Source organism: Podarcis vaucheri (assembly GCF_965113315.1).
Source record: "Podarcis vaucheri genome assembly, chromosome: 17".
Lineage (NCBI taxonomy): Eukaryota > Metazoa > Chordata > Lepidosauria > Squamata > Lacertidae > Podarcis > Podarcis vaucheri.
The window spans coordinates 3345571-3373451 of record NC_138755.1 but is presented as its reverse complement, the minus strand read 5'-3'; the positions used below and the strand labels follow the sequence as shown (position 1 = coordinate 3373451).

The 27881-nt window shown below is 46.2% G+C and overlaps 1 protein-coding gene across 3 annotated transcripts; it reads right to left on the bottom strand.

Moving 5' to 3' along the window:
• On the bottom strand, positions 1 to 27515 carry IRAK1 (interleukin 1 receptor associated kinase 1). Of its 3 annotated transcripts, XM_082205725.1 has the most exons (14): positions 27281 to 27515; positions 24046 to 24213; positions 21878 to 22069; positions 15849 to 15955; positions 15010 to 15177; positions 14399 to 14463; positions 14124 to 14238; positions 13904 to 14016; positions 12333 to 12537; positions 8796 to 8864; positions 8407 to 8628; positions 6335 to 6548; positions 2371 to 2493; positions 1 to 409 (listed from the first exon to the last, which is right to left on the bottom strand). In XM_082205725.1, the coding sequence occupies exons 1-14, from the start codon at positions 27387 to 27389 to the stop codon at positions 357 to 359; spliced, it is 1923 nt and encodes a 640-aa protein (XP_082061851.1). In that variant the 5' UTR covers positions 27390 to 27515; the 3' UTR covers positions 1 to 356. The 3 variants fall into 3 exon arrangements, with proteins under 3 accessions (XP_082061851.1, XP_082061852.1, XP_082061853.1); XM_082205726.1 differs by lacking the exon at positions 2371 to 2493; XM_082205727.1 differs by lacking the exon at positions 15849 to 15955 and having other exon boundaries at positions 27281 to 27402.
• Between the last annotated feature and the right edge of the window lie 366 nt (positions 27516 to 27881).

Genomic DNA, 27881 nt, shown 5'->3' with positions numbered 1-27881 from the left:
TTACAAATATATAAAATATTTTATTTACTGTCTTCAAGAAAAAGGAGTACGTAGTGCGGAGACGTTTGTAGGGAGGGTCATAGGGGTAAAAATCTACACAAATCCCCTCCTCCTACTGCCCATTTGGGGTAGAAACTTTAATCTCCTATTCAAATAGACTCCATTGCCCCTGCCACCCCCCGCTTGAGCTGTGTTGTTAACTTGATGCCGGATTCCACCAGGACCCCTGGGTGCCACAGGGTTGGTGGTACCAGCTAAGGAATGTGACCCCCCCCCAAGGGATGGTGGGACCCTGTAAAACGCAAAGTGCCGTCAGCGCTGTGAGAACTTTAATCCTTCCATGTCACTCAAGTTCATCACTCAAATTCATCACTCTCTTCGGGCTCACGAGGGGGTTCTGCAAGGTGATCTGGAGGAGGGAATAGAATTCATTAGAGATCCTTTATAGCGTACATGATCCCTCAGGTCACTGCCAGCACAGTGCGTTTGGCACCTACCCTCTAAAGCTAGAACACAGAAATTGTAATGGGGTGGGAGGAATTTGCCTGGCCTTGGCCATGCTCCATGGAATTGCCTTACATGCATGATTCTTGCTATAAGTGCCAAGGGGTTCTGGGCTGATTTCTCAGTCCTCATGCTATGGGAGGCAAAAGGGCCCACACCCTTAGAAAAAAATTGGGGGCCCCCATTCAGTGGTAGATTAATATTGCTTTGCATGTATGAATTCTCACATTCAATCTCCAGTTCACCACCCCACAATAATAATAATAATAATAATAATAATAATAATAATAATTATTATTATTATTATATATATATTTATGCCCTGCCTTTTTCACTGACAGGGATTTAAGGCAGCTTACAGATAAAATAAGATTGTATGTTGTTGACTACAACTCCCATCACTCCCAGCAAGCAGTGCCAGTGGCCAGGGATGATGAAAGTCCAGCAACATCTGAAGAGCAACAGGACCCCCTCCTCGCACCTCTGAATTACAGGATCTGAGGGAGGAGGGCAGGAACACTGCCAGGCATAGAAAACAACACTAGGTTAGGTTAGAGATACCAATGATCAAAAAAGGTACTTTTTCCACATAATACACGTTTTATAGAAGTCTCTGCCACAAGATGTGATGATGGTTTTAAAGGGGGATTAAACAAATTTATGAAGGACCACTATTTCAGTAACCATTAGTTACAATGACTAAACCGTATAGAACCTCACTACGCAATACGCTTCCCAACACCAGGTAGCAGAGGAGGTGACTTGGTGGGGGGCAGACACCCCCTCCTGCCCTCCTTGGCCACATTAACTCTTCTCATCTTCACATGAAATGCCGGCCGAGATGCAGACCCCAACCCTTCTAAAATAAAAAAGAAATTTCCTGGTCCACAACAGGAAGGCATGGCAAAGCCCAGGGTGGCTGAGACCACATGAAACATAGGCTTTGTGTGGCCCAAAACTACAGTCTGGGAAGAAGAGTGTGAGTGTGTGTGTGTGTGTGTGTGTGTGTGTCCCCCCTCTATCAAAGGAGGAGGCAGTTCTTGATCTGTTCCTGTGAGAAAAGAGAAGTCAAGCGTACAGCCTGAGGGTACTTGACCCAGAAGTTTTTCTTTTTTGGCGCCATTTCGGCTGCACGCCCCTCCAGAAAAATGCAATTTCACCCTGAAGCCCTCTTGTGATTTGCTCCACTCTCAAGTGCAGTTGGCTATATTATATTAGCCTTCTAGCCTCACCTATCCTAGCATCTGTGGGGAACCTAAATTCTACACAGAAAAAATATGTCAATAGTAAAAATAAATAAATACTGCTTGACATATTATAATCAGTTTGGCAGATTGGTTTGAGGTATCTCAAGATTTTAAAGGTTGGCGTTTTTGACAAGGCATAGTTCAGCTGCAGGGGGGACAGGGGGGAGGGAGAAGAAAAGAGATAATGAAGAGCAGAAGCAACTAAGGGGAGGCAGATATAACTGGAGGCCTTGAGAAAGGGGCTGCAAGCCATCCTGGATACAAACAGCAGACTTTGAATAAGTAGAGATTTTGTAATCTCTACTCTCATAAGGGATAGAGTTCAATGGGTCTCTTCTATGTAGGATTATGTCTGGATTCAATCCTGTCTGTTTCAGATTCTATGCACACATGTCCCTACACAAACATGACACCCAGTGCGCATGGCTTAGGCAAGAGTGCCCTTGCACCACACATATGTTCAACAAAGAGAGCTCAACACCTGCTTAAGACTTTTCATTTCATTATGGAGGATGAGAGGGAGGGGTGGTGATGAATTAATCTGCCTAACCCAACAGGGTCATTTGGGAGACTGACTAGTGCCACCCTCCATCCGCAGAAGCAGCAGCAGGAAGGTTACCTTCCCCTGACGCTGTAGAAGCGAGCACAGCCAGGCTGCTAAGCTCTCCGTCGTGGTAGAGTGCCAACCGCTCCATCATACGCCTCCTTGCTGGGTTGATGACAATCTGGGGGGCAGAGTCGCCTGGAGAGAGAAAGGCGCCAAGCACTGAGTGACAACTGGCCAAGGTGTTAAGACCATCATCAGAGTCCCAACTCTGGGTGCCTCTACCTCCTGATGGGAGGCAGTTCTTGCCAAGGCAAAGGTCTTCTAAGTAGTGTTACCACATTTATGGGACTCCCTTACTTATCTGTTTAGCTGGTGCTGACTAATGCTAATTGAAGAGAGTTTCATTTGCCCAGGATTTTTAAAAAGATCCCTATGGTTTTACTGCTGCTTTTAAACTCAAGTAAAGAGAAGGGAGTCCATGATGGATGGCAGTTTCATAAAGGTGAAATGTTGAAGGCAGACAGTTCCAACAAGAAAGAAAAGTGGGAGGCATCTATAGAAACCAGTGTGGCTACACAAGGGACATGAGCTGAGAGTTAAGCAGGGCATGTATAAGAAATGGAAGAAAGGGGATATCATGAAGGAGAAGTATACAGAAGCAGCCAAGAGTAGCCAACAGCAGGCAGGTCAGATGGGCTAAAGCTCAGAATGAGCTTAGGCTTGCAAGACTGGCTAAAAATAATAAAAATAAAATGTTTCTTTGGCTGTCCTTGAAGCAAGAGGAAGAGTAAGCAAGTAACAGGTCCTCTGCATGGAGTCCTCTATCGGGTGCTATGAGGTGACAGAGAGAGGACAGACCTACTCAACACCTACTTTGTCTCCATCTTCACCCAAAAGGAAAGCAGTGCCCAACCTGGTGATAACATAGTAAGTGATGTAAGGAGGGAACTGCAGACAAAGATAGGAAAAGAGGTGGTAAGAGAAGACCTAGCTTCATTAAATGAATTCAAATCTCTTAGGCCTGATGAGCTGCACCCAAGGATACTAAAGGAGCTTGCGGATATAATCTCAGAGCCTCAGTCTATAATCTTTGAGAATTCTTGGAGAGCAGGTGAGGTCCCTGCAGTCTGGAGGTGGGAAAATGTTGACCCCCATCTTCAAAAAGGAGAAAAAAGAAGTTCCAAGTAACTCCTGACCAGTGAGTATGACATCAATACCAGGAAAGGTCCTAGAATAGATTAATTAAATGGCTGGTCTGTGAGCACTTAGAAAAGAATGCTGTGACTACTTAGACTGAGCATGGGTTTATCAAAAACAAGTCATGCCAGACAAATCTTCTTTCTTTTACTGTTAAGAGTTACAAGCATGGTGAATCAGGAGAATGCTGCAGACGTAGTGTACCTTGATTTCAATAAGGCTTTTGACGAATCTTGTGAGGAAGCTGGTAAAATGTGGGTTGAACAAGGTAACTGTCAGGTGGATTTGTAGCTGGTTGACTGACCAAACCCAAAGGGTACTCATTAAGGGTTCCTTGTCATCCTGGGAAAAAGTTACAAGCGGGGTTCTATCCTGGGACCATTGTTAAAGGTAAAGGTACCCCTGCCCGTACGGGCCAGTCGTGTCCGACTCTGGGGTTGTGCGCTCATCTCACTTAAGAGGCCGGGATCCAACGCTGTCCGGAGACACTTCCGGGTCACGTGGCCAGTGTGACGAAGCTGCTCTGGCGAGCCAGCACCAGCGCAGCACACGGAAACGCCATTTACCTTCCCGCTATAAAGCGGTACCCATTTATCTACTTGGACTTAGGGGTGCTTTCGAACTGCTAGGTGGGCAGGAGCTGGGACCGAAAGACGGGAGCTCACCCCGCTGCGGGGATTTGAACCGCCAACCATACGATCGGCAAGTCCTAGGCACTGAGGTTTTACCCACAGCGCCACCCTAGGGACCATTGTTACTCAACATCTTTATAAATGAAGGAATTGAAGGGATGTTAATCAAATTTGCAGATGACACCAAATGGGAGGGGTAGCTCATGCTGCAAAAGACAGAATCAGAGTTCAAGATTACGTTAACAGATTGGGTAAAGGACCAAAACTAACAAAATGAATTTCAATATGGATAAATATAATGTTCTGCACTTAGGCAGAAAGAACCAGCTGCACAAAGGTAAGATGATGGACACATGGCTTACTAGTAGTACACGTGAAAAGAATCTAGGGGTCTTAGTGGACCACAAGGTTAACAAGAGTCAACAGTGTGATGCAGCTGCAAAAAAGCAAAAGCTATGCTAGGCTGCATCAATAGAAGTATAATGTCCAGATCAAGGAAAGTCATGGTACCACTCTATTCTGCCTTGGTCAGACCACACCTGGAATACTGTGTCCAGTTCTGTGTGCCACAATTTAAGAAGGATGTTGACAAGCTGGAATGTGTGCAGAGGAGGGCAACCAAGATGATCAAGGGTCTGGAAACCATGAATGGCTTGAAGGAATGGTTGAAGATGCTGGGTAAGTTTAACCTGGGGGGAAAATAGAGATGATAGCCATCTTCAAATATCTCAAGGGCTGTCACATGGAAGATGGAGCAAGCATGTTTTCTCCTGCTCTGAAGGACAGGGCTTGAACCAATGGCTTCAAGTTACAAGAAAGGAGATTTTGGCTTAATATCAGGAAGAACTTTCTGACACTGTTCAATGGACTCCTTTCTGGCAGTGGAACAGACTCCCTCAGGAGGGACTCTCCTTCCTTTTAAGTTTTTAAGCAGAAGTTGAATGGCCATCTGTCTGTCATGGATGCTTCAATTGAGGTTCCTACATTGCAGAGGGTTGGACTAGATGACACTGCAACTCTAAGATTCTTTGTTGTTAGGTTTGTCTGCTATTTTACTGTTATTTTGTTAGTCATACAGGAGGGCTTTTAACTTGGTGGTGAAGCTGTCTTAAGAATCTTGCACCGAAAGAAAGTTATTTTTTTTTAAAAAAGAGAGAAATAGACTAATGAAGTTAAAATCAAGAATAGGACAGGAATTGTCAAATTCTAGTTGGTGGTGATACCACAGAACAATCTGGTCTGAAATGTGGAAGGGTAGGGGGAAGAGATGTCAAAAAAGAAGCATGTTAACAGGTTTCAAAGAGGGTAGCTGAACATGTCATAGTTCTTCAGATGCAACTAAGAGGAACACTTCAGGGTTCAGATAGCTGTCCTGCGGCTACATTAGAATCTGCTTTTTATCACATCTTCGTTGATGGGAAATGGCTCTCCAGGGTTTCAAATAGGAGCCTCTGTCAGGCCCACCTGGAGATGCCCTAGATTGCACCTGGGACCTCCTGCATGCAAAACAGTTTCCCTCAAACATTCTATCAAGTCAAGAGTGCACTTTTGCAGGTAGTGGCCCATCTGTTTAATTTTATGATTTCTACATCTGAAAGCAAGAAACCAACAAAGAAAGAAAGAAAAAGGAGGAAGGGCCTTCCAGGCTTGCAGAATTGGGTGTAATACACTTATCTGCACACCTGCTTTAGAATCAACTGTCCCCTATCCTGTACTATGGTCACAACCCCATTTAAATATAACTTTTGTCTTAGTATTGCTGTGTGTGCTTTATTCATCCCTTTCAGGCAAATTTGTAACTTTTGCTTAAAAAAAATTGTTTTGGGACTACAATTCCCATCATCCCTAGCTTACAGGACCAGTGGTCAGGGATGATGGGGATTGTAGTCCCAAACATCTGGAGGGCCGGAGTTTGCCTATGCCTGCCCTAGGGCTCAAAATAAAATGGTAAAGAAGAACTGTTCAGTTTGCACAAGGTTATGAGCTGATGTCATTTATCACAGCAGCTTACAGATAAAAATAAGAACTGCTAGAAACATAGAAAATTTAGAATTGGAATGTCACTGTTCTGTAACAGTTACTCAGTATTTGGTTCAATTAAGTACAATTCTTGAAAAATGCTTGTTATTTGCCCATACATGTCCAGTCAGTTGGCCAATCCTCCCTGAAGCGTGGGGGAGGGACTGAAGCAGCCTGCAGTGCCTTACCTAGTTGGCCTACAGAGATATTCCCTCTGGGCACACTTCTGTAGCTCAGCAGCCTCCGGCTGCCCTCCAGGCTTTCATCACTCTCCTCAGGCTGGTTGAGAGGCCTGGAGGTGTACGAATCCTCTTGTGGAGTATGCAGCTGTCTCAGGGGTTGCAAAGTGGGGAAAGACTCTTTGCACAGCAGTAGCTGGAGCCTCTCTAGCTCTCGGTATACCTTAAAGACAGGAGGAGGAGTAAGTTGGCCGGGTGGGGGGCTCAAATAAGAAGGCACAGTAATTTCCCAGAATACCCAGCAAGGCCAAAAAAAAAGTTGGGGGCAACCCCCTTGCAGACAGAAAGTCACATTCTTTCCTTGGATCTATTTGCTCCTACCCCATTGCTGGCCTTAACACTCAGGGCGCTGGTAATGCCCAAAGGACAGAAGGCAGTACATACAGTGCAGCCTCCCCCAGCCGGGACCCTCCAAATGGTTTTAGACTCCAGCTCCCATCAGCCCCAGATGTTGGAAACTGGAGTGCAACCACATCTGGAGACCATCAAGCTGGGAAACAGAGCCAGAGGCCTAGAGTCAGCAGAAACCACAGCACCAGTATAGAACCAACAGCTGTGGGTATAAAAGAAAACGCAAGGTACAGTAAATATGACAGCAGGTGAAGCAGGAGCCCAAAACACTTATTCGCTGTTCCTAGACCACTGGCTGCTGCCTGCACTCCCTGTTACAGTGGATGTTAGACCAGTCAGGACTGATGGGCAGAAGGACTTGTCCAGAACAGCTTCCTGGGGCTGAAGCTCCTCTGTGGCACACACCCCTCCCCCCCCCAGCTGGGGCTGAGGGAATGGGAATCCAACAACCTCCGGAAGGCAGCAGGTTCCCTAGCCCTGCCCTGTGGAATAAGTATGTGTCTCCTCCACCTCCATTAATGCTTGTGGTTTCCCACTTATTTAAAATGTTATGGCCCTGCTCACAGAAATGCACAGGTACGGAAGAAACACATATATTCCAATTCACAGACTAAAATTCAGCCAGGACTGGAAAGTATCTTAAAATCCACAGCTCTTTACTGGCTCAGCTCCAAGCTCACCAGTAGCTGGCACAGAGAGGATTCCCAACAATTATGAACAATGCCCAGGCTTTGACTTTTGAGAGTGGGATTCTGTAATTGTGGGGGCACAAATAATACATAAACACCCCTGCTTGCCCAAATGGCTTTGGTAAGAGGGTGAGCACCACCAGTGTCAGTTTTCCTCACAGCAAACATGAAACATGGCTAACTATTATTGAGGACCTATTTGTAATGTCAAAGCAAGCTTTGCATATCCATCTTTTAGGACATTTATTGCGGTCCAAAATAGGCAGATGAAGTATCACATTAAAAACTTGCAGACACACTGAGTGGTTTTGCAAATTCTTCACCATAAGAGAGAGAAAAATATGTAACTGCAGGCTGCAATCTTTGATGCTTATATAGCTTTTGGCTGTAAGAGATCTGGCTCCAACTGATTGACTTAAGTCCTTTCTAATGAATGGCTCCTCTGTTATGGACTGTTGAAAAACATCCCAACTGCTAAGAAGGTTTTAAAAATGAGCATAAAAGCTGTATGGAAAGATGGAGTTGTGTGCTGTTGGAGGGAAGGGGTTTAGAAAAAAAGGAAGCAGTGGACCAACAGTATGTAAATGTGTCATCTGTGTGTGCGTTTATAAAAAACCAAACACTACAGAGACTGAACAGCAAATAGTATGCAAGAGTAATGTGAACCTGAATGGGGAATGAACTTGGAAGTGAAACGCAAACACACACAAAACCAGAATCACAGATTTACCCTGGTGTCCCACTTCTTTTTCCTATTTCACAGATGGGTCCAAGGCAGGGATTTGTCCAAGCCAAACCCAGCTTAGTTTACTGGAGCTCCCAGAGAATAGGCCTATATCAGGGCTGGGGAACATTTGGCTCTCCAGTTGTTGGTGGACGACTTCTATCATTCCTGGGATCTGTGGTCCAGCAACAAGCAGAGGGCCACAGGTTCCCCATCCTTGGCCAAAATGCTCCAGCTCCCCCCTTCATGCCACCTACCTCTGTCATTGGGGGCCGGTGCTTGGCCCTTGGGTGGAGGCACCGGCAAGCCAGGCTGCCCAGTGCTGTGCCCAGTTGCTCTGGACAGGGCCCGGCCCGCGGGTCTGCGTGCTTCTGGTATAGATGAGTGCCAAGCTGAGCAACTTGGGACGGGCTGGAAGAAGTTGTGGCCGAGGGCAGCTGGCCTTCCTGCTCCTCTTCCTCCTCATTCAGAAGATCTTTCTGAAGGCAGAGAGAGGGATAATCCGTTGGAAAAAGAGGAGGTGGGAAAGCCAGCAAGGATGGAGCAGCATCAACACTGACTGTTCGGTGTCAGAAAGGAAACAAGCTGCACATTAATAAATGAGTGGCAGGCCGGGGGGGGGGGAGAGAATAGAATAATTTCTCACCAAGTACTTGCTGTGTCCACGTGAATCCAGCTCCATAGATCGTCTCCCCGTCAAGATTTCCAACAGGACCTGGTAGGGGTGGGTTGGTGGGAGGAAAAGGAGCTGCACTTAAAATAAACTGGAATGCATAGCAAGAGAGGGAAAGAGAAACGGGGGTGGGGGGATTCCCTTCTTTCCCCACATTCTAGCTTAGCCAACCAGACAGGATCAGGCACTCTGAGGATCGCATCCCTTGGGCTCACTTCCAATGCTCAATTTGTGTATTAAAATTGAAAGCCAGCAGCTTGTTGTCAACATGGGTTGGGCTGCAGGGTCAGTAGCATCAACTCTGCACACTGACCTGACCCCCTCAAGACCCCCCCCCCGCCATCCTCCCCAGTATTATGAGCAGGCAACTGAGACATGGTCAATCAATTCAATTTATTGTATACAGCCAGCGACAATTTTGTGCATGTCCAATGGAAGCGCGGCCACTGACGCGTGGGTCCTTTTGCAACCAGAAGAGGACAGAATGGAAGTGGAACAAGCTTATGCGCACTCCTCTGATGCATGTGGGGGCCAGGGAACAGAATCCCCACACAAAATAGTCACTGCCTGTATAGTCTAAGGCCTTCACAATGAACGACAGAGGGCAAAAGCAAGGCATTCCTCTAAAACCACACAATGCAAATCTATAAAACTCTACAGCATAAAAGTCTGCAACATAAAATTTAAAATTACAATGCATTAACATAACTGGAATAAAGCTTCTTAGCTGCCAGGGCAAATTTGGTTACCAGATGTGTAATTTGTAGATATTTATCAGCTAAGAGTTCAACTATTACTTCCTGGGGGATCTATCAGAGGACCAATAAAGAATAGAGTATTAAAAATGTTATGAGCACCGTCTATAAGGGGCAAATCAACAACTGGTGCAAGACATCCTCGACCTGATTACATCCATAAATGCGTTTCCATGCCATCTGAGGAATTCCAAGCTATCTCCCCTCTAAGGATGCTGAGGGCATCTGCTGAAGCCGAAGCTCAACAAAGGCCCTATGCAATGGTGGGGAAGGTAGTGAGGCCTTGAATGGTTGTCCTCAATTTGAGGGTCCCAAACAGAATAACAGGCAGCGATTGTGGATGCTCTGGCTTGCTTGGAGTCATGGTCAAATATCCAATTTCTAAGTTCACTAAGGGATAAATATTTCCCCTCTTGGAGATTTCAAGCCCTAAGCTTATCTTGACACTTTTGTACCCAACCCCCTGTCCTCAGTTGCTCCAACCAGCTGAGCTTGGTGAGAATATGGTCCTCAAAGTCTATGCCAGTGGCTAAGATAGGCTAGATCAATTCTGGCTGCTATTGAGGGGAGACCCAACTCAGCTCTTGGATGAGCCAACAGAGTCCCAGGAGGAAGCCCCAATACCTGCCTCATAAATTTCTTTTGTAGGACTTCTCGTTCAGATTTGACACCAGTTCATCAAATTTCAGCCCTATAAAGCATTGGTGCAGTATTCTTTGACACCCAGATATTGAAGGCAGGATTTAAAAGCTGCATAGAGGGTCTTATATGGACTTTTGATAAATTTACAAATTAGCTTATACAATACATAAACTTGATCTACCCTTCCTAAATCCTGCTTGTTCATCGTGAATGATGGCTTGATTACTGTCCCATTCTTGGATTTTATTTAATAAATAACCTGATTATAATTTGGAGGCCACATCTAGCAGTCTCATAGGTCTATAGTTGTGAGGGTCTGAAAGGTCTCCTTTCTTGAAAATGGGAAGGACTATACTGGTACACCAGCCACCCTAAAGAGATGCTGCCAGTCGTGTTTATGCATGTAAATAGTTTTGCCAAAATTGGAGAGCAGCAATTTACATCCAAAGAGAAAACCGCCGGAGGAAACATCTTCTCCTGGTGCTTTCCCAAGCCAGTTAGGGAGAGTTAAAGGGTTCTCTGTCTTGGAGGGTTTATATTCATTTTACTTCCAAAAATGGCACTAGAATGGGCAACTCAAATTTCAGGTATTATGGGGGTGCGAGTAAAGACTCAAAAAGCTTATCCACAGAGCCTCCTTGAATTAGGTTCCAAAATTTGGATTTGTTCCTCTCAATAGGAGCGAGGCCCAAAGATTTTCAACTATTTTCATAATGTACCCTTTTTTCCTCCCTTAACAATGTTTTATATTCTCGCCATTGCTGTTGTAGAAGAGAAATAGCCTCACCTGAACGGGCAAACTGAACTTGTCTTATTAGGTCAGTTCTTTTTTCTTGGACTTACAGTCCCTATCAAACCGACTCCATGTGCTTGGATGTTTTAGGGTGGGAAGTAGGAATCAGAAATGGTCTACATTCCCTGGTTATATCCTGATGTAGCGCACAAATATTCCAAGTCCTTTCTAGAGTTTGCTGATGTAGCTTTTGAAGTTTGTCTGTGGTCATCATCTGTCTGATATTACAATCAATTTGATGGGTCCATTGCAGCCTTCTCTCAGCCTGGGAGTGGCCCACCATTTCAGACTCTGTCAAGGCTCTTGAATGGTAATGCTGCATTTGAAGACGAGCCTAAAATATAATCAGCAACACACACTCCCTTGTCTGATATGTAAATATAGTAACCCTTAGAAAGGTCAAGGGGTACTATTAAAACATACCAATTGATATTTGCAAATTAAAGAAAAACGTTCATGGCCTGATTTAGTTATGGCACTGAGACACTGGCAGGGTTCTCCCCTTCACAGCCCTTAGTAGCTCACTTCCAATTTTGCCTTGTCTCACACACAGGACAGGCAAAGTGCATAGCAGGGAAGGAGTCTTCCCCAAAAGATGCGCTCTTGCTGGGCTGGAGTGTGTTAGATAATCAAGTGGTCAAGGGGCACCCCCACCCCCCAAGTTGCCAATTCCTAGTTTGTACTTTCTGTCTCTGAATGAGGTAGATAGATAAACAAGGGCATAGCTCCAACACATCCTATGACAGTTAAGTCTTTGTAAGTGTTCCTGCAAGATAACAAGCCTTCAAAGGGCCAGAATTTTCACCTAGCACTGAATTCTTGGAAAGAACAGCTTTCCAAACAAAGCATATTCTTTCCAACACACCAAAAGAGGGAATTTTCCTAACTCATCATATTCTCCCTGTGCCAACCTCCCCACACTCCTAAGTCCTGGGATGGGTGCTCAAAAGGCAAAGAAGCTGCAGGCCCAGATGAAATACGTGTGTGTGTGTGTGTGTGTGTGAGTGAGAGAGAGAGAGAGAGAGAGGGAGAGAGATCTACTCTTGCACTTTAGGGGGTTGGACTAGATGACCCTTGGGTCCCAAGTCTACAACTGTGTGTGTGTGTGTGTGTGTGTGTGTGTGTGAGAGAGAGAGAGAGAGAGAGAGAGAGAGAGAGCGCTTTGAGAGTAATCCCTTTATAAATGAAAAGTGATATATCAATTTTTAAAATAATAAAATCTCATTTTAGAAGTAGACGGAATGGACAGGAAGGAAAGTGTCCTGTCTTCATGGTGCAGTCTTTGCTAAGCCCCCCCTCTCCCCTCCCCATGTTACTCACCACACCAAAGCTGAAAACATCAATAGCGGTAGAAAGCATCCCCGTCCGGACGTACTCGGGGGGCAGGTAAGCCAGCGTGCCCCGCACAGTCTGCGTCCGGCCCAGAGAGCTGCTCAGTCCTCCCTGCTTTGGTCGGCGGCTAAAACGTGCCAAGCCAAAGTCAGCCAGTCGGGGGGTGAGTGCCGCATCCAACAAGATGTTAGAGCTGCAAGGGGCAGGGAGAAATAAAGGGTTTACAACCAGCCACTATACACAGCCTCTCACATTCCATTCTCCAAAATAAGCCTCATCAAAATCTCCTGTGTGTACCAATTACATTTTGAGCAGCATACGTTCTTCATCTTGTTGCTATGAATTTTGTTCCAGTCATCCACGTTGTGAGCCCAGAAAAAAAGAAATCAATCCCAGTTCAGCCTATTTTGCACTGCCCATTCTGCTCCAGTTAATCATCCAGAAGATGAGGACTAAGACAAAGCACCAAAGTCCTGCTCTCTGACCACTTATACTTTAATCCAGCAACTCCTCTGGCTACTGAGATTTCACCAGGCACTGCAAACACACCTTTAAGTGTATATTTACAATCCTAAAAGGAAAAACAAAAAATGAGATCTCTGGAAAGCTGAATTCTGGGCTCAGTATCACATTCTGGAATCATAGCCCCAACTCTGCTTTTAATGGAGATTTGTAACATTTCCACACACACCCAAAAAATAGAACTTTAAGAGATATAGCTTTTGGGGTTTTTTTACTGGGGCAGGTATGTTCCAAAAAACAGCAGAGTTCTCTTGTGCTTGCTGAAGACAGGAAACCGCAGTGTGTTGGGAAAAGCATGAAGATTTGTGGATGGTGAGCAGATTGTTTTGGATTACAAAAGCTACAGATTTCAGAAGCCTGGCTATTCTACCCATCGAAATGACCCTGACCTGCTTCTACTGCCTGCACCCTGCTAATTATTAAAGGCCCATCACAGTAGCACACAACAGCATTAACGATGTGGAAGAATTTCTACTTAGTGCCTTTCCCATTCAATAACAGACCTATCCTTTGCAAAGGATGTGTCCAGAGTTTTTAATACACTTTTATATGCTAAGAACAAGAAAACTGGAATTCTGCACTTAGGCAACCCAAATTCTGCAACCTGCTTGAATTATGCAGATTTAGTAAATTGCCCAATTTCTCTAACTCTGAGTGATTTATTCTGGCTTTGTTAATCATAGAGAGGGACAACTGGTGAAGCAGAGCACCCAAACCCCACCACTGGGAAATCTCATACACAGACCCTTCTGGCTGCTTCCATTTCAGCAGACTTGGCTCACACTTTTCAAAAAATAAATAAAAAATATGGGCTTTTTAGAAAGCAAAGTTCTGCAATGAATTTCCTTGTGGAATCGCAGCACGTGTGCCAACACACGTCTTGTGATGATTCCCTCCTCCCCAAGTCAAAGCAGAAGATGTGAAAAGCAGAACTCTTCCTTCTCATGCACAAAACAACAATCCTCCAGTTTGGTTTAACATCATGCCCCATTTTCATCTGTTCGCAGCCTGGGAGAGAAGCTCTCCTCCTCTCTCACCTCTTGACATCACCATGAATAAGGCTAGGAGAATCGCTGTGCAGGAATTGAATGGCTCTGGCAGTGCCCACTGCTATATGCAGCCGCTGGGCCCAGGAGAGGCAGGGACCTCTCTGAAAAACAAAAATCAAATCAGCAAATCAAGCAGTCTTTGGTGCCACCTTCTGAAGAACCCCTGGATAAAAGTATTGAGAAGAAGAATAGAAGTTCAGGTGAGTACCTGTCTACGCAAGTGGTCCTCCAAGGAGCCCTGAGGTAGGAAGACGTAGACAAGGCAGAAATGCCCCTGCTCAGCACAGTAACCAGCAAACTCCACAATGTTGGGATGGCGGAACCTGGGGTACACAAGGGGCAGCGTTAAGCAGAAGCAGCTCAAGCGCCTCCCTATGTCCCACCACAGTTTTAAAAAAACAAACAAACAGCAAGCCTCATGCACAATCCCTGCTCCTGAAACCCCACCCAATAACCTTCCAATTCAGAGTTTTCAGGTCTCACCGGGAAAGTTTTTCCACCTCTGTGACAAAGCTGTTCTTTATTACAGTCCAATCCAATTCTGCTTCCTGTCAGTCAGATTAGGGGGGGGGGTGAGAATAGATAAAGATGATCAGTATCACCACTAGGAGCACACCTTCCTTCAGAAGAACTGGCAAGGCCACGCTTGTGGGGTGGGAATGAAAGAGGACTGAGGTGGCTCCCTTCCAACCCCCCACAGCCAAGCACAAAGGACACTGGAGAGACACAAGGAGATGAGGAGTCACCCCAAGGGTCCCACAAGCTCTGATGCCAGGGCACTCCAAAGACTCCAGCTGCTAGAAGGCCCTTCAGTCAGAAATGCTGGGAATTTGAGCTGAGACCTTACATGAGCAAAGCCAATGCTAACTGACTCATCCTTCCATGGACCAGATGGAAGAGAGGCAGGCAGGCTGTGGAAGGCAGCCCCTCCCCACCTGGTGTCCTCCATATGCTGTTGGGCTACAACTTCCACCCACCCCATCCAGTGTGGACAGGAGTCCTGGGAGTTCAAAACACCAGGAGGATACCACAATGGTGGAGGGGAATGCAAAGTAAAATGGCCAGGCCCCCAGCCCAGTACTCTTTGGTTATACCTCTTTGAGCCGTTTGACAGCATAGACAGTGTTGCGCAGTCGGGCTTGGTAGACGCAGCCAAAGCCACCTTCTCCAATTTTCAGGGTCTCTGAGAAGTCTCCTGTGGCTTCGCGCAGCTCCTTCAGCTGCCACTCAAAGGGGCAGGCAGGGGACAGAGAGTCAAGGCTCTGGAATTGGGAAGACAGAGAGGAATGAGCTTGACGAGGGCAGCATCCTCAGCATGTGACAGTCGAGTTCCACTAACTGCATGGAAGGAGGGCACCAGATTCCGGCTCCTTGAGGTCTTGTTGCTGGAGAGAAGCAACTCTCCGGCATCAGCCCAGAAGTGATAATGCTGAAAGGATGCAGAAAGAGAAAGGAAGGGTGCAGAGTACAAACGTGAGGGGGATCAGAAGAGGGCTTAAACAGTAAGGGGAAAGAAAAAGCCACCATCCAAAAATGGCAGGAGGGACGGCAGGTACACAATGGGGAACTAAGCAGTACAAAAATATGACTGAGGAAGAAACAGGTACTTATTTATTGAATTTGGATCTTGACTTTCCGAAGGAGCCCAGGTAGCCCCATAACTGACACTACCTGCTTTTACATGCAAAAGAATAAGCGTGTTGCAAACCATGAGGACTAGAAGTATTAACAGCAGACAAATGCTGAAGGCTGAGATTCTCAAGAGCTAGATACTTAGTTCCATCATTCAGTAGCCCAGCCTACACCACCCTGGTCACCAGGCAGCTTTCCTTATGTTTTCCTGCACATCGAATTCCCACATACACCCCCCACCACCACATACACAGTCAGAGCCCAACTGTTCCATCAGGCAGCAGCAGAATTAGGTCCATACCTGTTCCTCAAGGCGGGTGGGAGGCAAAGGTGGGTTTCTCTGGCCGACACTGTTAAGGTGGCTGCTGGGAGGGGGGCATGGCAGAGACAGCGGAGGACAGGAGGGCTCTGTTTGCATGGGGAAGAAGTGGGAATGAATGTCGTTATAGCTGGGGTACAAAAATGGGTCCTCCTCCTCCAATTTCCAGCCCCCTCAATGATGTTTGCTCAAGGTGGTGGAAGCAAGAGTGGGAAACATAGAACGTTTTGAAAAGCGGCAGGAGATACAGAAAAGACTGGGAGAATCACCACTTTTCCTCAGCATTGCTTAAGAAGTGAAAGGAAATTCTACCACCTGAATAAACTGAAATAAGTGACAGAGCTGCGGGTTCCGACAGACATCTAGACTGCTCTAGATGGCACAGAGCCTGCAGAAGGAAGTGACAGGCAACTGCGTGGGCACAGAATCCAACATCCCAAGAACCTCTACTTTCATTTTAAAATTACGTTTCTAGCCTTCACAACATACAAGGAAGACTTGAAAAGTGTGCAGGCAATGCTTGATGAAATTTCAATAGCTAGTTTATGTGTGGATGCACACAGACTCTCCAGTGCCTTCAACGCCCTTTGTGTATGGTCCTTGGTGTTTCCTGTGACTGGCAGAAGCAGCACTGGAGGGAGAGAGGCAAAATGTACAGAGTTTATTCCAGATGCAGAACTCAGCTTTCCTTGATGCATAATTTTGGGCAGTCTTGGCATAGAATTTGAATTTTCCTTTAGCACATGGTTCACAGAGCCCTGGTATCTTACTTGTGCACGAAGCAGCTCATGCTGAACACGTATCCAAGTGGGTCCTGTATACCTTTAAAAATAGGGCACGGAAATAATTATCTCCCCTATCAGTCTCAAAAGATCAACTCACTACCCTAACTCTGCACCACATTCATACACAGCTTGCAAAAATAACCGTTCCATTTTTTCTGGCTCCCAACAGGGTCAGCATGGAGCATTTTGGTGCTTCAACCTAAACAAATCCAGATGGCATACCACTGGCCTCCTCTGAAAAGATGCTTTTTCCACAGTCCCTGTTCTATTCTGCAGCTACATAGGAAAAATTCTCAGTGGATTATGCCCCATGGCATAATCCACTGAGAATCCACTGCCCCAAGTCTTCTCGCCTCTCAGTGGAAACAGGGTCTGTGGTTGCATGATTCTGTCCCTTACAAGTGTGTGTGTGTGTGTGTGTGTTTTTAGTGAAATCTCCCCACCTCTTTTCTCCACAGGGAACAAAAGAGCAAACTAGGAAATGTGAACACGGCATTAGCCAGAGAAGAATAGGTGAAGCTGCCTCTTTCTCCTCTGCCTACTGCTCTCCTGCAATGGGTTAGGTTTCCCCCCATGATTCCAGCCATTCCTGAATGCCTTTCCTTTTGAAAAAGAAAGGGAGAAGTCAAATACATGCAATATATGTAATATATACATGTAATATATATATACACTAGTCCAAATCAAAATTTAACTCTCTTACAGCTTTTGTTACCTATTTCTTTGAGCTAGTTGGGGAGAATTTCAGTTTTATTATGGGTGGTGGTGGTTACAAGGAAGAGCTCATATTTTAGTACAGTATTTCTAACTCATAATCCACCCTGAACCTTCAGGATGCTATTTCTGTATGAATGGCTTGGCCTTCAGACACACCTTGAGCAGCAAATGCATCACAGGCAGAACTTGTGCACATTCTTTTGGTAAAGACAGAACTGTGTGCCTCTACTTCAGTAGGTCACTTTCATACTACAAAAATGGGGAAGGCAGGGGCAAGGAAAAGGAAAGAGGCAGCAAATAGAGATAAGTATGCTTTTTAAAAATAATAATCAACCAATAAAGTCAGATTGCCTCCCTACTCTGAAAACTGAAGTTGCTGTGTAGGAAAATAAGGTACTGGCTATTAGATATTAGTACTCTGCTTGCCAATGCCAGAGTCAAAAATAAAAATAATGAAAGCAATAATGAAAGTGCATTATCATCACAGGGCCAAGTGCAAGAAAGATCATCACATAAATCTGTGCTCCCGAGTGCTGAATCAAAATTAACTCAATCTTGAGCACTTTCAGCCCTGGAAACTTTTAACTTATGAAATAAAATAATAATAATAATAATAATAATAATAGGACATTTTCAAGAAGGCTTGGAATACCAATAATCCAGATTATTTAAATCAAAGTCTTCCAAAATTTGGCACTTAAGCAAAATCAGTTTCTTGATATTCAGGTCTTGATCTGAATCTACAAACAAATTCAAAAGAGTCAAAAAAGGGGAGGAAAGAATGGTTTGCTTATGAATGAGATATCAGAAAATACTTTTATCCAGAACTCTTTTGCCTTGGGGAAGGCCCACCACATATCCCAGTAGGTTCCAGTATCCTGGCACCCCCTCCAACATAAGGGGGAAGCTGCCCTGTGTACAAAAGAACCTAATTGTGGTATTGTGAACCAGCAACATACTATTTTCCAGGGGGAGTTCATTGATTTGAGCTGAAAGAGGTCCATATTGCACCTTGGACCAGTGCTTTATCCAATCTTATTCTTCTATCTGAACTCCCCAGTTTTGTTCCCCCCAGGACCTATGAGTTTGATTTGAAGAAAAAGTAGCATTTTGAATATGTTTTCACTTCCCCTTCCAGTAAAAACACTACAGGTGGCTTACAATAATACTCAGGACATCAAGTCACCCCTTTGTTTGATGTGATGTATGGAGAGATCAAGCTGAAGGGCTGAGGAAAATTTTAAGTTTCCACTTTGACCCTGTAGTGAAGTTAGGAGATTTTTGTTAGCCAAACTTTGGTCAAGCTGAGAGAAGCATTGTGGGAGAACCAAAGGCCAAAGGATTTATGGGAAATGTGTCCTTGTTGCTTTAAACTGTAGATTAACTGACTCTGGGAGTGTGAATACTTATCTCATGCATCTGCAGGAAGGAAAACTTCCAGTTGATTAGTGGTGTTTTAACACCTGGTATCTAAGATGCTGCCTGTGTGTGAATGAGCCATCAACCCTAATCGTCTTTGAGAATTTGGGAGGAACCCTTTGATCCCAAGGTCTTGAGAACAAACGAGCTTCAGCTGTCACAAGCTGAGTTATTACCCAACTAGTTGACCATTGGTAAATTTTGAATTAATCAGAAATTCTGATTGGTCCTTGGGGGTCCGCTTACATGTGGGGTCCTAAGGATAAAAACCTTAGGAACGGAGCCTGCAGTGCGCAGTGCATCCGCCCTTCTGTCAGGCTTACCACCATGCTGACAGTCGCCTTGCTACATTCATATGTGTGTTCTTTGTGATGAAGAATTCCTATCGTCTTCCTGAGATGCGGATTCAGCCGACGAACTTTACGAACTGCCTTAACTTTTCTTGTGTTCTCGTTTTTGTAAGTAGGTTTAGCTAGAGATGCTTTACAATGTTTTTATTTTCCTGGCTGAAACTACTGTAAGAGATGTGCCTAATTTTAAGTATGTTTAATCTTGTTTTTTAAATAAATTTTTTAAAAGGCTTTTCCTATTTTGTTCTGTGTGCTTTTCTGGGGGAAAGTCTGGATCCAAAGTCTGACCACTTAGCCTCCTACTGAACCTGTTGAATTTCTGCCTGCAATTTGTGGTAAAGCAATGCAGGGTGGGGCAGCCGGCAACAAGGAAGAATAACCTTCTCCCTTGGGCTAATCTTCTGGGCTATCCCCGGACAAGGGAGTGGTGGCAGCAACTACCCCTTCTGTTGTGTTTTGTCCTGAAAAGTAAATGCTGTGGCACCACCTGCCCTCTCTTAGCCAGGTCCTGCTGGATTGTAGGACAGGTGAGGAGGGTGGGTGTGACCCAGCATTACTACAGACCCTTCCTCCCGCCCCCCCCCCCAACATAATTGTGGCACTACAAAATTGAAGATCCTTCTCTATAGTGCCATGGAGGACTCCTGGACAGGGGAGTTTTCATATTTTGCATAGTTCTGGCTTGCCTATTTCAAGAAGAAAATCTTACTAAATGAGAAAAAGTATTCTTGTTGCTCATTTTTGTAATCAAGGGGCTGTAAAACCCCCAGGATAAAAGACTTAAGGCCCAATTTCCCCCACCCCTGTAAACTACACAGCAGGAGCCCTCTTCTACTACAATGCAAAGTATAACGATAAGAACCATGGAAAGGGAATTTCATCGCTTCTCATATATTGCTAGAACCTGAAGTCCCTTTTTTTCTCTGGGGATTCCCAACTGAGAGCAGGGAATTGAACTTGATGCTGTTCTGAATAGCCCAGCCCCAGCAGTGGGGATGCATATGCTCTCTTGTAAAAGAGAGTGTACACCAAGAAAGCCAAATTCTGCAGCCTACATAAATTGTGCATATTAAGCATGCGTGCACATTATTTTCCTTTCTGCATAATCTTGCTTCTGATGGCCAAGGAAGGAGCCAAGAGATGCACCCTCCACCCCACAAAACAGGACTCCTACTCAGCCCACCCCACCCCTTCCACACTCTCAGGCCCAGAGCCATTACTTTAAAGGCTAGAAACATAGGTAGGTCCAAGTGAAATGAGAAGCTCTTGGAAAGCCATATTCAGCAGCCGCCACCAGTTCCCGTACAGTGGTGCCCCGCAAGACGAATGCCTCGCAAGACAAAAAACTCGCTAGACGAAAGGGTTTTGCGTTTTTTGAGCTGCTTCGCAAGACGAAAAACGAAAACGTCTTGCAAGTTTGTTTCCTTTTTCTTAACACCGTTAGTACAGTTGCGACTTGACTTCGAGGAGCAACTCATAGAACGCGGTGTGGTAGCCTTTTTTGAGGTTTTTGAAGAATTTGGTGATTTTTGAAGCTTTTCCAAAACTTCTTTTGCAGCCATTTGGTAAGTTAAACTTTTAAAACTTTTTGGGGGGTTTTTGGATTTTGGGTTGGGGTGTTTGGAATTCAAGGATTTGGTGTTGGGGAGGGGTTTGCAAGAATCTGGAAGCTTGTGTGTTTTTTTTCTGCATTTTTATGATTTTCTGTGACCATTGGGCCACTCTGCTGTTTTTTTTAAAAAAATCTGGATTTGAAATTCTGTGTGGTGGTTGGCTGGGGGAACAGTTGAAGAGGGGGTTCTTCAGCAAGAAGCAAAGAGTGGAAGAGGAACCTTCTTCGAGTTGTCCCCCAGAGTCTTAGAAAATGTACTGTACACTTTGTTGATTTTTAAATGTTTTTCTGTCATGTTTAGAAACTTAATTTATTCCTTCAATTTTTGAAATGCTCTTTACTGTATGTGTGACTTTAAAGAGCACTTAATAAACTCTTGTTGTACCAAATTTGGCTTTGTTTGGACTTTTTTTGACCATAGGAACGCATTAATTGAATTTCAATGCATTCCTATGGGATTTCGTGCTTCGCAAGACGAAAAATTCGCTAGACGAAGAAACTTGCGGAACGAATTAATTTTGTCTTGCGAGGCACCACTGTACTTGAAAAGCATCATCACAGAACTGCAGAATGCACAGTTCTGGCAAGGAAATTAAAAAAGCACAAACCATTTCCAATATGCCCCACCCCCTTTCATTGCCCAGAAGTCCCATAATGAGATGCTATGTTGGGAAAGGAGAGGCTTTAAATCAGAGGCAAATAATGTGCTACCCTCCAGATGGGAGCTGCAGCCCACATCCCATCAGCCTCAGCCAGCCTGGTGCAAAGTCAAGGGTGGTGGGACAACATCTGGAGGAAACCATATTGGCTACCACTTATTTGCAGTCTGGAACACACTCAGCTTTTCAGACCACAGGGGTGCGGAGGAGGTCATTAAGCATTTCCACTAGAGCCCTGGTCTTCAACTGGTGGGCCAGGACCCACCAGTGGGTCACAGCCTGATCCAAGGTGGGTCGCTGCGACCATACAAGTATATTGTGAAAGATTAAGAAATGCATGTTTGGGTTAAACGTAGGGCCTGGGTCTGAAAAGGGTGAAGATGCCTGCATCAGAGGAGAAAAGCAGATTCTACACCTTTACTATCCTCAATAAATAAAGGCTTCCCCTGGCCATGGCATGCATTTTTACCTGGTGCAGGTGAGGAAGCTTGTTTGTGGGGCTCCCAAATTGATTCCCTGGCCCTGCTGCTGCCGTGGCTGCCAGGATCTGGGGCAGGCGCAGCACGTGGGGGCTCAGGTAGGGAAGGCGGTGGCTCAGGGGAAGCATATGGAAAATGAGAAGACAACGCACTGGGCTTTGCAGGTTGTGGTGGTGGATGCCCTAGAAAAAGAAGAAGTGAGAAAAGATGTTAGATAGCCTCCAAAAACAGGAGCTGTCACCACATTGCCCTCCTTTGATTTCTCAGCCTGAGTGTCCTGTCTGCCTCCTCATGTCCCAGCATTCGTGCAATAGTGGGAAGAGAAAAAGTGTCCTGCAGTAGGCAGGATTAATATCAACACACAAGCAATCAATGCAGGAACATCTTGACAAGTATTGACAACACACCCCTGGTCAATGGTTTGGGTAATGGGAGCTGCAGGTTAGCATCAGTCACCACTTAGAAAACCTCCCAGACTTATCCACGACAAGGCTAAGGCAAAAGCCATGTTTAAAGACGTGGATTTTAACCGTTGGCTAGGACAGTGTTTTTCAACCTTTTTTGGGCAAAGGCACACTTGTTTCATGAAAAAAACCACGAGGCACACCACCACTGTGTGCGGAGAGGGAGATGTCAGAGCCCCGCTGCTCTCTATGGGGAATCGGATGAGAGCGGACCGCCTGTCCGCTCTCATCCGATCCCATCCGATCTGATCCCCACCCAGGATGGATGGAAAATAGGGTGGACACAGTCCGGCGCCTGCGTAGTGGGCGAAAATTTGCCTTTTTTCTTTAAAAAAATCTTTCGAATTTTTCAATTTTTCCCACGGCACACCAGGCAACATCTCGCGGCACACTAGTGTGCCGCGGAACAGTGGTTGAAAAACACTGGGCTAGGATGCTGGACCTGGAAGTCTAAACTAAACCCAGCCCAGGTACAGATATTCTGGTGACCCCTGGCAAATCACACACACTCAGCTTCAAATGGCAACTGGTGCCCTGTATCCCAAAGGTGTTGCAGGACAGATTTTCAAAATGTAGCACTTCAAAAGCTGTGTCTCTTCTTTGTTTTCTTCTCTTTTTATTTGGCATCCTCTACTCAGAGTCTTTATTAAGCTCCAGGGATGGTTTACTCATGGCGGTGGTGGATGGTTGATGGAGGACCCTGGGTGGGAGGTTGTGAAACGCTGGTCTCCCAGGACAAGAGGCTGGGAGGAGAAAGAGCCAAGGTGGGAGCCAGGAGGGACTACTACCTTCTGTGGGTGGTAAGGGAGGACTCCATACTCTATTAATTCTATTAGTATTTTTGGTAGTGGTTTGTTTTTTATTTGCATTACTTTTCTATATCTTTTTGTATTTTAAAAAATGTAGCACTTCAAAAGCTGTATGATGATGAACCAAGATCTATAAAAGCCTCCAGTTGGGGCTTTTACTGCATCAGCATCCACCTTACAAAATGCCCTTCTGCCCCAAAAAATTTGTAGGAAATAAAACCATGTACCTCCTTTCACCAGTAGGTGGAACCCTATTATTTCTTACAAGATTTACCAACTATTGGCTGTTGGGATTTTCTGTTTGGTTTTTTTTAAATAGGACTTTTCACATTTCACACTTCAAAGAGCAATATTTCAAGCTTTTAGCCTAGTTTATGTGGCACTTTCTAAGTTGCTTTGTATACAGCTCCTTTTTAGAAAAGCAACTATTAATTGTAAAAGTTTTATAATCCACTTTTCAACAAACTGTCTCTAAGCACAACGAATGTAGCAGGAGAAACAAGATATTTAATTTTGAGCCTTTTAGACAAGTATTTGAGCCTTAAAAAGTTTTAAATGCCCATCCAAATGCACCTGGGTAAGAACAATTCCTTTTTTAAAATTCTAAACATGCAGGGCAATTGCTAGGTGTCATGATGGAAAGGAGTTTGATAAGCAAGAACGGCCATGAGCTGAGAATGTAAACAGCAGGATTCTGGGACTGGGGCTGCAGGCACTACAGAAGGGGCGGAGGGAAAGAAGAAGGGACGTTCCACCCCCTTCCTTCATAGTAAACAGGCTGAAAAAGTGTTGCTTGTTCTCGTGGCTTTAATTGCTCCAGATATACCAACCAATAAACTGAACTAGAAGAGCTTGGAAGGCAGGTAAGGCTCATGATGGGCTCACATGAAGTGATGACATCACGTGGCAGATAAAGCTCCAAGTCATCAAGGATCTGCAGCAAGTCACCGACAGAGGCATTGCGATTCATCCAGGCCCACATAAGATGCTGCGTCCGCCCATCCATCTTCTCATACAGGCGCAGCTCCACCTGATCTCGTACAATCCTGGAAGCTGAGGTACAAGAGAGCAAGGAAGAAAGGCCAGTTATGGCGGAAGTATCTGCTGTCAGGAGGCAATCCCAATATTTTCTGTCATGAGAATAAGCTTATTATCCATGTGCTATATTACAATTCTGTTCTACTTAGATTTCAACAAGGCACAGCAATATTTGTTTGCATTTTGCATCAGCCACTTAAACTTCTTTCCCTGTTATAAGCAACTCCTCAAACCTATACTCTTAAGACATCTATACCTGGATACTGCCTTTTGATTCAAGCTAAGGATAGGCAACACGACTAATCCAATCTCAGGAGCTTTGAAAATTTAGCTTCAAGCCCACCCCCAATTCCCTTATGAACTTTAGCAGTTTATCTTTAGGGGAAATGCCTTTTCTTTCCCCACCCCAACCCCAGGTATCAACAGCACAGGAAGTTGCTTTATGGAAAGGGGTCAGACTATGGGGCACAGAATCATTTGACTTTCAGCAGCAATCTATTGGGCTCATGCAGAGGACTCGCTCACAACCTATTTACCTGCTCCTGTTTTGGCTATAAAGTTGGGATGTGCTGGATACTGCTGGTTTTGCAGATTGCAGACTGACCAAGGGCTCTGAGTAATCAGGTTTGAGCAAGGCTACCCCAATCACAGTAGGCCATGTAGAAGAGCCAAATCAATACATTTATGTTGGTTGCCGCCACCATTGTGTCAAGCAAATTTTCCCAATAGTAAGAAAAAATACTCTTATTCCCAGGAGGCATCCAAACAGTAAGGAAGTGTCCAGCCTGAAACTGGAAGCTATACCACATTTATCTCAGCTCCCATGCCTGTGGTCACTCTTTCAGCTGCACTCAGTGCTATTTTTCTGGAAAAAGAGGTGCTGGAACTCACCATGAACACCTCCCTTGTTCTCTTAGAATGGCAATGACACCGCCTGAGAGGTGCCAGAACTGAGATCCAGAGCGTTCCAGCTGAAAAAAAGCCCTGGCTGCACTGAAGGTCAAAAGCACCCAGACAACTGTAAACTGGTTTCAGTATTAAAGATTCCATGGCAGAGAGAGGTTATAGTTGGAATTGGGGGGGGGGGTCATAAAAGAAGGAATAGAAAAAGATTTCATCACATTTTTACCCTACTGCTTAGCTGAGTTACAAGAAGTTTAAGGTTATATTGTTCAAAGCTTTTAAACAGAAACCAAAGAGGCTTCTGAGTTAGGTATCATCTCAGCATCTAGGTGAAGGCCACACCCTCACCTCCATTCAATGTGAATGTAGACAGAGCCCTGGTCGGCACCATTAAAACAGCAAAACCATGTGATAACCTGTGGAGAAACACCAGTTGTGTGAACCAGCACTTCCACAGGGAGGGTGGGGTGAGCTGTTGATGCATTGCAGGCGGGTTGGACTAGATGACTCTTCATTCCCCTCCAACGTTACAATTCTATGATTCTTACGCCTGCCTCTGCAGTTGAGATCCCGCAAATAACGGTGGTGGCCTGGACAGTCACCACATGGAAACCCTGGTTCGTTCAAGGGGTGCTTCAGCCCACATGCCAAAGGGCTGCAAATATGCCAGGGAATATGCCTGGCCTCAAAGGGTGGTTGTTTTTAAGCAGTTTCCTGTGAAAAGTCACATTTGGTTCTGTTATGAAAAAATACCTAGAAAGCTGGCAATTATTATTATCAATAATGTTAGCAGCTCTCCCACATAATGCCAAACCAGCTATGCTATGATTTTTTTCAACCCACTTGAAGTGCATGCACCCAGAGAAGCAGGTTGCTGCCCACAAGTTTGGGCCTCAGTCAGTAGCCTATCAAGGGGCCACCCACAGCACTGGGTTGCTTTTTACAGCCAATATGCGAACAGAGCCTTAATACAAAAAGGCAAGTTGAGGCAGCCGATTCAAAAGGCATCATGGGGAGCAGGCAAATCTGACCCATGAGAGACTCCCCACTGGGATGGCCTCCTGGGCAAGCCCAACTAAAAAAGACAGGAGGAGCGGAACAAGAGCCCTTCATTAACCGAGGATGCAGACATGTCTGCCTCGCTTGGACCTCCTTTAGCCACCAAAACGCAATGGGCTGACCCCGAGAACACAGCTGCCCTTCAGTAATTTCACTTCAAAACTTTATTTGAGCTGGGTGGCGGGTGCAGGCAGCACACGCTTAAGTGAAGACTCTGGAGTTTGCTTGTAGCCATTCTAGCCAAAGACTTCTTCCATCCTGGGACCCCTTGCTATGCCAAACCAGATCCACCTTCCCAGTCAGTAGCTTCTCAAGCAGCTGCTTTTTGTACTCCTTGCTGGTGAAGGTGGGGATGAACTTCTAACCTCACACAAGATCCTCCCTGCACCTCAACAGCTCCCTCCATCCTCCCACCGCCATCAGTGCTGGCATGGACTGCAAACTTGATCCCTGCATGAGAGCGATTTCTGCCCTTCGAAACAAAGACCTTCCAGCTGTAGAGAAGGTTATTTTCCTAGAGGGCCACTTTGAAGAGGGGTTGGAGGATGACTGGCCAGTCACCTTCAACATCTCAAAATGGGTTGCCAGAAAGTCCCACGGCCACAGCTGCTCCTCCTTCCACACATCCCTTTTGTCCTGGGGTGGATTTGCCGCCTGGAGGCCAGATTTCCCCCCGGACCTCTAACTGTTGATCTTCAGTTTGTGCAAAGCACGAGCAATGGAAGGGGCCCCTTTTGCGCTGCCTGTTCTTCGATGCCTGGCAGCTGGCCGAGTTTCACAGTCGGCAGAGACCCCGAGGGTCATCTAGTCCAACCCACTGCCATTCAGGGATCTCAACGAAAACGGCGCTGTGTTCGATCAGACTAAGTCTAATACGTAGTGGAATAAACAGCAGCAGCAGCAGCAGCCACGCCAAGCGCCTCTCGACCGTCAAGCATTTCCCCCGGGGCAGGCAGCCCCCGTCTCCGCCCGCGGCCGCGGAAGGAGCGCTGCCCCGGACCGGGGAGGAAGAACCCGGCGGAAGAGCGGCGGCGGCAGCGACAGCCCTCCGTCAGGCCGGGCAGCCAGTCCGCCTGGAGGCCGAGGGGCCTGTCTCCCTCCCTCCCCGCCCGCCGCTCACCGAAGCGCTCCCACTCGGCTCTCCCCAGCGCGTCCATGACTTCGTGGAACTTGCACATGACGGCGGCGGGCAGCTCGTAGAGGAAGCGCGACGCCCCGGGAGCAGCCATGCCACTCTCGCCCTCCGCGCCCCGGGCCAGGCCATAGGAGAGCCGGGCGCCGACGAGGGAGGCCGGCCGCGGGAAAGGGGCCACTTCCCCTTTAAAGGCCGCTCCGGGCGGGGAGGGAAGCGGCCCTCCGCCGCGCCGCTCTGCGCCTGCGCCACAGGCCCCGAGAAGAGCGCGGCGCAGGACTCGCGGAGCCACGTCGAGCGCCACCCAAGCGGGCGTCTCTATAGCAACGGAGCCGCCATTTCCGCTCTGGCTCCGCCTAGCGGCCCGAGGAGGAGCCGCGCAGCCTGAGGGCCGCCGCGCCGAAGCCTCCCTGCCGGGCTCCCCGCGGGGCCATTGGGCGGGGCCGTCCCGCTTCTCGGGCAGCTGCGTCGCTCGCCTCCTGAGCTCACGGATGGAAACCGAAAGATGGACTTGCTCGGGAGTAAGTTCCGTTGTCCACAGCGAGTAAATATGAAACCCCGCCTTGGGGATATTCTGCTGAGACTGAGG

What these genes read in the sequence shown, in the direction of transcription:
- IRAK1 (XM_082205725.1), bottom strand. Translation starts at nt 27,389, where the DNA reads ATGGCTGCTCCCGGGGCGTCGCGCTTCCTCTACGAGCTGCCCGCCGCC. An exon ending in CTGTCAAACGGCTCAAAGAG is followed by an intron (nt 14,464 to 15,009) that starts GTATAACCAAAG and finishes TCTGACTGACAG; the next exon opens with GAAGCAGAATTGGATTGGAC. An exon ending in ATGTTTTCAGCTTTGGTGTG is followed by an intron (nt 8,865 to 12,332) that starts GTGAGTAACATG and finishes CACCCCTACCAG; the next exon opens with GTCCTGTTGGAAATCTTGAC.